Genomic DNA, 11,649 nt, shown 5'->3' with positions numbered 1-11,649 from the left:
TGGGGGATGGAAAATGTGTATTGATTCAATAAAATTAGGAAGGTAAAATGTTTAGAATAATGATTAAATAATAAGGTTTTTTATTTTTAGAAAGAATCATTTCAAGTACCAAACATTTAACTGTCTTTTATGTAATAGAGGACTAAATAGCATTCCACATCACAAATGGGTAAAGTGTATAAGCCTCAAGCAAGTGAATAGAAAAGCAATATTCAAAATGCACTTGCCATGTTGAGAGGGTTTTATACTCTCATTTTCCATATGAGCTATTGAGTGAGGCTTCCTTTGTCACAAGATTTTAGATTAGTGCAACTAAATTCCAATCTGCTGGCAAGAGAAATTAAATGTCCTGTCAGGAATACATGCGCCAACTTGGACAAACTGGAATTTTATAAAATGAGCAATCCAGGCATAGATTTTTTTTCTGCAAAGAGGGTGTTCATCAAATGCCACCTTTTTTTGTACAAGTAATAAAAAATAACCCAATGTGTAGACTATGCTAGACAATTTTCTGCAAGCACATTAATGGGCTATGATTATGTTGCTCCCACCTATATTTTCTGCCACACCTTTTGTTCTAAAACTCTGTTACAGCACTTCGGTTCTCAATGAAGAGAGGTTGGATGATTGAGTCATGAGATTTCAAATTAACGTGCATATGTAGTACAACAGCCGCCAAAGTAGCTGGTGATGGTTATGTATTTCCACCACTCTTTAGAAAGATATTTTTGTAGATAAAACATAATGTAGTTCACGGGAAACTGCAACTTTAAATTTTACCAGAACTACGATATGTTGCCTGATGTTTGCTCTTGAAGCAGATAACCGGGCCTTTAAATTGCTTCTACGTAAGTTAAGGTAGTAAATGTTTTCCCAACTCCATAATAATAGCACATACCATAAACTATTTTTTCCCTTGGCTCACCAAGCAACATGTGTCATAATTGTCCAAGAACAATATTGCATTATAGAAATTTCATGTTCGTTAAACACATTGGTGAAAAGGTAGATATGGGGAATTTTCCAAATTTTGTTGGTAATGGGTAAGTATAAGAAAAGGTAAATTGTCATACTAATACCTAAAATACTTATATCTTTTTATTTATTCACCCTCTCAACACACAGGATTATTAATGATAATTAGAGCTAGAGATTCACTCTAGTTTGTCAGCCAAAATAATGAAAATTAGAAAACCAGAATGACACTGTAAATGATTCTAACAATTTGAATAGGCCTTTTCTCAAAAACCGAATACTTAGTTGAATGCACAATTATGAGGCAACTATAAAAATACGCCCTGAAGCACATATATATCAGAAGCTTTGATCAGTTACCATCTTTTTCATTTCCCTGCCAGTTTTTATGTCAATAGTACAGTACTTTTGTACAACTACTTATCGTTATAGTTTTCACTTCACTTTATACATGATGTATTAGTATCAACAAAACTAAACTTGTTAAGATAATTTTAATAAAACATACGTATGGAAGCTCAAACAAATCAAAAAAGCAAACTGATATCCTAGGTTGTTTGTTGAATAGAAAATGTTTTGTGAGATATGTATGTACCTATGGCGAACCTGCCAAATGAGAATATGATGCACGCACCCCGATGGACAACCTGGAAATATATAATACGACCAAAGTAGATAAGTAGATCAGGAAATATCTGAAAAGAGAATACTCATCTAATTCTAGTTAGATTTGATATTAGAATTAAAGAATAACATAACAGTGTCAGATCAGGTTGCTGCCATACCTATTTTTTTTGCCATTCTTTATCTTCTAATCTCAGAATTCGGTAAAATTTTAACAGGGTTATCTTGCCTGCTACCAAGATAGGTTGATATTTGTGGAAAATGACCGAGCGAAAGTGTATAAGCATATAAATAAGGTAATATATTCATAACAAAATGCAAAAGTAACAGTCTTTGGTTTGGACACATTCACTGGCTTCTAAACCCTCCATTTCGTGCAAGAGGAATATGCATTAGAGAAGTAACATGATAATACAGAGGAGCGAAAAGAGGAAAACGTATATAACGTCACAGTGGTGTGCACCCAGAGGCACAGTCATGAATCAGACCAAATAATTTTAGATAGTGTGAACACGCAATATATAGGAATGAATCAGACGAAATAATTTTAGATAGGCTGAATAAGTAAGATATATGAAAAAGATATAAAGTCACAGCATTATTTTTTTGGTTCCAGAAGCACGAAACAATTAAAATTAATTTTAGAGATTGTCCTTTGGAAAACGGAAAAGATATAATGTTATTATTAGATAAATGCCATAATAATAAAGCCTGCACTCCCAGATCGAGCAATGCGTTGGGCAGTCAAGGTAGATGGTAGCTTTGAAGTGTCAGTGGCCAGAAATGTGATCATGATGTGGATAGGTGTGGCTTGATGTAGAAAATTATCTATCCTGTTGTGTCATCCACCTCAGGTCCACCAATTTGTTCGCTGAGTATTCAATATCACAGTTGTAAATAATTAGAAGGGTTTATAGGGGAAGCAAGCATAGACATAGATAATTTTCAAATAAAATAAGTGTTAACAAACTCGCAATGCATATGCCCAAACAATCATCTGTGACTTCATGTGTGGCAATTATTTATGTGTTCTTTTGCGCATGAAGTAGAAGGGTCTGATATCATACCTCTGTCACGTGTTGGGGCCTAAATGTTGTTAAAGACCTCTTTGTAAACAATGTTCTTGATAAGATGTTGGTCCTTCACTTCTGAATCAGCATTGACTATGACCAGTCCATCTCGCGCGGTGACTCTTGACAGGGCAACATACACTTGTCCATGCGTGAAAACCTGGTTAGGCAGATACAAGCCAACACATTTTAAAGACTGTCCCTGGCTTTTATTTATCATCATGGCCAAACATGGTGCTACTGGTAGTTGACGCCTATTAAATTTGAATGGCCATTTTGATTCTTTAGGTGACATAATGATATATGGAATAGTAACATTTTGTCCAGCCTTTGATCCAGAAAGAATGTCCCCTCGGATCGACCATTTTCCTAGGCACGTGACTATTAACCTTGTTCAATTACAAAGGTCCCCGGATTGATTTAAATTCCTGAGCAGCATGATGGGTGTTCCTTCTTTAAGTCGTATGTCATGGTTTGGGACCCCACTAAATTTTAAGCTGTTGCTGGGTATAATAAATCATCATTATCGGCCTTAATACTCACTTTGCATACACTATTAGAACTTAAATATGTTTTTCCCTCTCCCAGTATCATGTTCAATAGAAAGTCATTCAACTCATGAACAGTTTCATTTCTGGGTGTTAATATAGCACACTCTTTTAGATATGTAGGATCCTTGTAACTTTCCAACAGTAAAGGGTAGACCTCGTTAATAATGTCTTGCATTGGGTCATTTCTTGTTAACTTGCATAGTTCTTGTGGAATACTTATTAGTTTCTGGTCAGGGAGGTCATACAAGGAACCATCTCCAATTTGTAACAACTATTTATCAAATGATTTTATTCTTTCCGCCTCTATTTCATCAATCCCTTCTTTATGCAGCCTCATATTTTGTTTCAGTTTGTATATTTCGAAGTGAGGCCAAAGATATGATGAGTTAAGGGAGGCAGCAATTATATATGCACGCTCGCCTTGCGGGATAACAGGTAGAATTTGGCGGAAGTCGTCACCACACACAACAGTAAGGCCTCCAAAGGGTTTGGATCGACTATTTCCATACCATGTGCTTAGTATATCTCTCAAGGTCCTTTCTAGAGCTTCAAAACAAAATTTGTTTATCATTGGTGCCTCATCCCAGATAATAAGAGAAGTTTTTTGGAGAAGTTGGGATAACTGTGTGCCATGTTTGATCTCACATGTAGTTTCAACTGTGACATCCTGAGGGATGCGAAATCGGGAGTGTGCAGTCTGACCATTGGGTATAATAATGATGATAGGCCTGAAGTTGCGACTGGAAAGTCTATCATCGACTCTGATCTTAATTTTGAAGCGATTGTATTCCATAAGAATGTTTTACCGGTGCCACCATGGCCGCTAATGAAGAATAATTTTCCTTCATCATACTGAACGGAGTGCACAATTGCGTCATATTCATTTTTTGGAAATGATTTAAAGCACTTAGAGATCTGTCATATAAGATCTTCAGAGCTGCTCGATTATAATCCATTTCCTCGCTCAATAGTTTGTTTCCAAATTCTCGTGCGAGGGATGGATCTGGCCGTGGCATTCCATCTATGTCCTTTAGGCTTTTGCCTAATTTCTGCATGAGAGCTTCAATTTCCATCAGTGCATATGATTCAATCTGTTTTTTTGTTAGTTGCAGGTCAGGGACTTGAAACCTTTTTTTCTGTAAGTGAAGCATATCTTCTGAGAGTATTTCAGAATGAGTTTTCCAGAGTTCGGGTATATTGGAAACTTGGAAAAAGATAAGGATTGTGACAAAGAGGTTGCGTAATTCATTGCCCGTTCCCCAAATTGCGGCCTCAGATAAGCATCTATCCATTCCTTGTCATCATCAAATAATCCCAAATCATAGCATGTCACCTTGAAAGTTGGATATGTAATTCCATTGATTGTTCTTATGCACCCAAATGAGGTGCTCCCTTTCATAAAATTAAGGAGCATGCGCATGTAAAAGCGTTCTCCACTTGCCGGATGCGCATAGTTGATTCTACCAACCGTCTTTCCCTTCTTCCGTCGGGACCATAATTTTCCCTTAGAATTCTAAACCCAGTGCTTGGGAAATTCCACGTAAGTTAGATTGCGGACATCCTCATTCATCTTGTTTGTTTCCAACCATTCTGTGAATTTGGTCTTTTCTATTCCGGGCACATTTAGCACGTTGTCAATGGACCTGTTTTCCTCGAATATAATAGTATGTTCACCAGGAAGGTGAAAAGGTAGTCTTTCAACTGGGGGTATTTGTAGTTGATGCTAAACTAAAAGATCCTCCAGCAAGGCTCACACGCTGATATGTACCTACAATGAATATATGTGTCAGTGTTTTGTCTTTGAGTTGGAGGCACATTAATGGTGAAGTTATTATAAAGGGAAATAGTAAAGCTGTGTATATAGATAATCACTTATATAAAAAAAAATTGAAATGTTAAAAGGAAAGGATAACCGTGTGTTTGAGAAATCTTTACGTACCTGCAATCAAGATACGTCTTAATTTCATCCATCTCGTACATGCCCTCAATCACTGCGGTTGCTCTATCTGGCCCTTTATTAATAAATTTAAATAAATATTTTATAGACCTTGCACTATTGCAGAGCTCCACGTTAATATGAGCATCAAACTTGACCAACAAATTTTTGTTGTAAGGGATGACATAATGATTGTCCAGGAGGCTGCCTTTTTTTCCACTGACACACATGTTTCCCTGCACCTATAAATTGGGAAACCATCATCTCCAATTGTGGTGTGGTCATTATATTTCTTTGGGAAGAACTTAGTACACTTCCCCTGGTGCATACAAGGGGATGATGTATTCGTTTGTCCACATGGACCATGAAGCATAGATTTCTTCACCGCGTTATAGGCATCAGGGTCAATATTTATGTCCGGTATTTCTGCACTTGTTATGGTGTCAATATATTCTGGCGAAAGATTTTTCATTGACGGGTGCAAGAAAAGCAGGATGTGAACATGGGACAAGCCCTTTTTTTTAATTCAATGGTGTATAAGCCTGTATTGACAATGGGGGCTATTAATTAATATGTCGGGACAATAACCTAAATTTTTGAAAGAAATAAAGGAAGTTGAGTTGCCACCAAAATACCAGATTGTATAAAGATGTAGGAACGGTTAAAACATAACAAACTTACATGCCATGACCTCGCCAAATGGTCGTTCCTTTTTGATGTAGTGCATCAGCTGTTGTAACTTGATCTCAAACACCCGGCATAGAACATCAACTCTATTAGGGTCATCTTTTTGCCCGACTAGGCCAAGCATGTCATTAATTTTGGGCCATTTTGGGTTACATTTGAATGTAATGAAAAAATCTAGATATCCTACCCACCGACAAATTGTCATTGCATCTTGATAATTTTGAGCTCTGTAGCGTGAGCCTCCAATGTGTGATGAGGGCAAGATCACTGATTTTCCCACCGTAGAACTGTCTGAGTCCCCACGATAAACTTCATCAATCAAGCCTGAGTACAGTTCTGTCCGAAACTCATTTTGGTGGGCCCGAATCCATCTAAATCTTTCTTGCTCAACTGCCATGTAAGCATCCACTATATATTGTTGCAAGAGCCTTCCCGCTAACAGCAAAGTGTGCCCCTCATTGGCTCTTTGTTGGAGACTGGAAACAATAGTATTGGCACATTGTTAGTGTCTGTCTTTTAAAATTCTGTGAACCCCTGCTTGCCAAGGGTATACCTAGCCTGTAGCCATCTTTGCCATAAGGGTGGATTAATGGATATGCCATGGATATATAACTTGGGTGCAATTCATCAATGTGTGTAATCCCTTTAGTACGGTGGTGAACAATAATATTATGTTTGAGTAAGGGTGGTGGGTCTTTCAAGAGTAGTAGCTTAACTCTACCTTCCATACAATAAAAGGTGAATTGTGGGTTGGCGGTATGCATGTTTCTTTTAATCCGCTCCTCATACCATAGCATAGCTGAACAATGCATACACATGTGTATTGGGGGCCCAAAGTACAATGGAAGCGCCTTATGAACTACAATCATACAGGAAGTGAAGAATAAATCAACAAATAGAATTCGAACTCATGTTTTGTAGCAGGTGTATAGTAAGGCTAACATGAGGTAATTTACAAATATCATATAAAGTGCACCTGCAGTCCAGCTGGTACGGTTATTGCTTGAACCTGCAGCATCGCTGGGCATCAGCGGGCCACTCAGGGCGCTCTCGATTTTATTTGTGAGGCATGGTATCCTTGGTTAGTTGTCATTGTGTCCTTCAAGTAAATAAATCAGCAGGGGTATGGTAATCGCAGGACTCCACATATATAATAATACATAATTAAAGTCACATCATATATGTAAAACATATAGCAGAAGCCATAGGGGAAATACGTGCATTAAAATACCTTGATCAAGTTGGGAAGGTCCTGGTGGTGGCCGCTTGGCCGGCGTAAGCTTGACTAGCAAAGTAGTTTCAGGCCCGAAATCTGAAATTGGTTGTCCAGCGATCAATATGCATATACTAAACACAAGCAGAATTATTTGGCTGTGAAGCTCCAACCCCTAAAAATTTAATTTAGGATTTTTTTTCTTATCAGTGGTTTATGTTGAGGGATGTTACGGGTTGAGGCACAAGCCTTGAGACCTGAACTATATTAGGATTATAAGGGTCTGATTGCATATGGAGGTAGCCAAGTACTGATGGGTTAGGTTTTTTTAGCATTTAGACATTATAATTTTTTTGAAAACTTTGCCCGCTAGGAACATTCATAAGAGAGTATCCTAACATTCTATGTGATTAGGATTGAGAATAAAGGTCTATGATGCGTTTTAATTTCCTGAAGAATTACAAAATAGATGAAAAGTTACGGTATAGTGAAAGCAACTTGCAAAAATATTGACCTCTTAAATGGGTGACTCCATTTTAGCCCTAAAATGAACCGGAGTTAAGCTGACTCTGGCCTACAGCAGGACCAAGGAATTTTGCGGTGTATTTGATTGAATTGTTAATGTGACTGGATTGTAGCTACATGTTAGTATCAAGAATAAGCGAGTTGGCTAAATAATTGCTACACATATAAGACATATGACCATTTTTACATTATTTTCTTGTAATGTTTGTTTATGTATTTATTTTGATGAGTAAAGAGCTGAAATTTCTAGAAATATTTGTGTATTTGTTTTAATGAGTTCAAAAAGTGAGTATTCTAAAGTCTGTGTTGGGCAGTAGTGATTGGGGTTTTCCTTACTAACTTCATTTTTTATTCCAGTTGTGACTGTAAAAATGACATTCAACATCACATTTGGAAGATGTCTGAAATTTGAAATTTGACCTTGTATAAAATGTTTCATTGCTTTGCACCATAACTAATTATCCAATAATGTTAAGATGTTATGTCTAAAATATGACAATGATAATGAACTAACCAGAATATAATAACTATTCAATGGAAATATAATACACGTCTAGACCATTTGAGGGCGTGAGCTTAGGGGCAGGATGCCGAAACAGTATTTGTGAGGGCCACTGTGACAAACTCGCATAATGTGCAGTGCTGAGAGGGGATGCAAGCCTTGGTCCGTCCAGAGTTTTTTACTCAGAATAACAATCTTTCTCATTAACCTTGCTTGTTTGGCAATTTTGTTCTTGATAAAAGTAGCATGGAAGCTCTCAGTGCCGTTGTGAGTTATCATGTGCCGCTTAAGTCTGATTCTCAGAGTCGTGCAAGAGCAAATAACCAACATTGGAAGCTTGTATTAGCCGGGGAGACCGATCTCAATGAGGTAGAATCTTTGTTAGGATGAAGTAATTGGTCCATTGGCATCATCTTTTTTATTCACTGCCAAGAGTTGTAGAACTGGAAGACAATAATTTTTCAACTAATCTTGCTGGAAAATAAAAGAGGGAGTTAAAGAGTCAACAATTTCTTAAACAAATTAATATTTTTGCCTCTTGTTGACTCTCTTTTAAACTATTTGCACCATTTATCCATTTTCATAAATTGAAGTAAGACACTGAGATATATTAGTGCATTTTGGGCAATTTTTTTTGAAAATATATTTTTGTGGAAATTATTTGTACCAAGCACTCAAAGTTTACAATTTAATCATGTTTGAAAAGTGTCCTCATATAATTTGTTTTCTTAACTTATATTATAAATAATATGATTCAAAAATATGGGGTCATAAAAAAAATCTTATATTTTAATTTTTAATTTTAGCATTACCAAAAATGGTATTACTCAAATCCAAAGCATTTGGCATATTGTAGGTGAGGGCTTTGCTTTTGTAGAAATAATTCAAATGCTTTTATATAGGGTGTTGTTCGTGAACAAGCTCGAGTTCGGCTAGGTAAGGACTCGCTCGGCTCGGCCCGTTCATCAATTCGAGCTCGAGCTCGAACACAAAAATATGTTCGTTAAGCAAAACGAGCTCGAGCCGAGTTTTAGTATGTTCGACTCGAGCTCGGCTCGAACTCGGTTCGTGCTCGTTCGACTCGAGTTCGGCTCTTTAAAAACTCGAAAAAAATAATATTTTCTAGATATTTATATTATATTTGCACCACTTGATTTATATACATATACAGAAATATATATAGAGATAAAGAGAGATGATGATAATTGATAAGGGGTTGTTTATAACTAAATCAAAACCCAATCAGGAACACAAGCCAATCGAACAAGGATATTGAAACACCAGCTTACATACCCTTCACTTCTGGATAGAACCTCAAATCTGAAACCACAGTTTGCTGATAAAATCTTGAAATAGAAGCCACACTTCATTAATACAATTCTGTGTATTGTGTGTAAGTTACAACAAAACAAAGATTTAGGTGAAAATAAGATCCAAAATACCACTTAAATAATACAACACATCACCTGAATAATCTAAAGCACATAATATATAAAGTGCAGACAATATCCATTTTTTCTCCACCTATAACCATCACTTATAAAGATTTAGGGGCCAGGAAGGAGAAGAATGAGAGATGAGAACGAGGAGGAGAAGGCAGAACACAACACCAAGGAATTGGTATTATAAGTTTAGGCTTTTAGATGACTTTGGGTTGGGCTTGTAAAAATAATTGGGTCGGGCTTGAATGGTTTCTTTAGTTGCGGGCTTGAATTGGTTATATTGGGTCATTAAGGTTAAGTTTTTATTTATTTGTTAATAAGCTGCTCGGTTCGGCTCGAACTTGACTCGGCTCGTATGTGTTCGCGAACAAGCTCGAGTTCGGCTCGTTAGTTACCGAATTCGAGCTCGAACACATTTTTTTGTTTGATAAAGAAGCTCGGCTCGGCTCGGTTCGTCAGAAAAAAAATAAAAGCTCGGCTCGTTTATACCAAAACTCGGCTCGGCTCGTTTATACCAAAAATAAAACCTTTTTCTCCAATCATTTTTTGTAAAAAAATATTCGATGTAGGGGGAAATATTTTTCTCTTTCATATTAATGATAAATATAATTCTATTAAAATTATATACACGAGCCACTTTCAATACAAAATTATTAGGTATTAATGACGTGGAGGGAAAAAAGGTATACCATCTCATCAATCAGTATCATGTCCACACTTATCAAACCGCCATCCTTCGTACTGACAGACTCCCACATCCTGCAAATGTGAACCCTTATCACCCAGTCTTCGTCATCGCCCCTCAATTCAGAAAGATGGATGTATGCCATAGCTGTACCACTTAACATTTAGCCAATTAGGTGCTGCAAATGCCTTCACATTTGGCAAAACCCATAAATTTCCAAATGAACATATCTATATTTTTAATTTTTAATTTAACATTTAAATTTTAAAACCACGCAAAGAGCCTGAAACAAACCGGCTGATCAACACATAAATTTCCAGACGAACATATTTGTATTTAACATCAAAATTCTAACAACACACAAGAATTCCGAAACAAACTGCCAAATAACACACCCATAACATATATATACAACTAAAGTGGAATGAACACTTAAAAAATATACCGCCAAATGAACACACACATGAAATATGCATACAACTAAAATGGAACACACGCATGAGATATATATATAACTAAAATGGACTGAACACTCAAAAAATATAACCGAACCTTTTTCAATAAAATCCTCTGCAAAACTATTCCGTGAACCTGAACCATCGCTAATTTGCCTAGCATACTATTTATAGGCTAATCTGAGAGCAGATGATGAGGCTTCAGTTATTGATTAAAGATCAAAACTGCCGAAATTTCTAAACTCCCAGCCAAACTCTCCTGGGAATGTGAGAAGTCCTCACAACTTTAATACTACAGTAAGGAATGTGAGAAATCCTCAACAAAATAGGCTACATCATAGGAGGAGAAAGAACCCAATCCAGAGGAGCTAGTAGCGCCACGTCAGCCCACCGAGTTTTTACTTTATGTAGATATATAAGATATAAGATTGCATCCGGGCACCTATCTAAAACGTACGTTTGAGAAATTATGCTTAGAGTGTATTCAGATTGTAGAGTATTTATAATAATTCATTCATTTTAAATGATTGTTGCTGATTTTAACTGATTTTAATTGTATGCCGATTTTAGCGGAATTGTTGAATAAATTTTTGAATGATTATTATTTATTTTAACTGATTTTAATTGTACATGGATTTTAGCGAAATTGTTGAATAAATCTCGTACAATCTTGCTCATCTAAGTAGTGATTTCTACAAATCCATCTAAATCTCTTGGATTTTGCTAAAATTTCTGAAAACTTAAAATACACTAGAAAATTCATCAAAATCTATAATTTTATAAAATACAAAAAATTCATGGAATTTGGAATACTGTCAGATTTTAATGCATTTTTTAATTGGATACCACTAAATTTTAATGAAATTTTTAAAATATAAATTGAATATCACATTTTTCAATTTCTATTGAATATCATCAAATTTTACTATATTTTTTATAATCCAAATTAAATACCTAGAATTTTCAAAAGACACCCCTCTTCGA

The 11,649-nt window shown here is 36.1% G+C and overlaps 1 protein-coding gene across 1 annotated transcript; it reads right to left on the bottom strand.

Annotated features, from left to right (window-relative positions):
* Nucleotides 1-3,491: 3,491 nt before the first annotated feature.
* On the bottom strand, nucleotides 3,492-4,512 carry LOC141696377 (uncharacterized). Its single transcript, XM_074500527.1, has 2 exons — nucleotides 4,027-4,512; nucleotides 3,492-3,917 (listed from the first exon to the last, which is right to left on the bottom strand). Exons 1-2 carry the CDS (start codon nucleotides 4,510-4,512, stop codon nucleotides 3,492-3,494), a joined length of 912 nt encoding a protein of 303 aa, XP_074356628.1.
* Nucleotides 4,513-11,649: the final 7,137 nt, after the last annotated feature.

The sequence above is a fragment of the Apium graveolens genome, chromosome 11 (assembly GCF_009905375.1).
Source record: "Apium graveolens cultivar Ventura chromosome 11, ASM990537v1, whole genome shotgun sequence".
Taxonomy (NCBI): Eukaryota; Viridiplantae; Streptophyta; class Magnoliopsida; order Apiales; family Apiaceae; genus Apium; species Apium graveolens.
The sequence above is the reverse complement of the archived record's forward strand: the minus strand, read 5'-3'. Positions and strand labels throughout refer to the sequence as shown.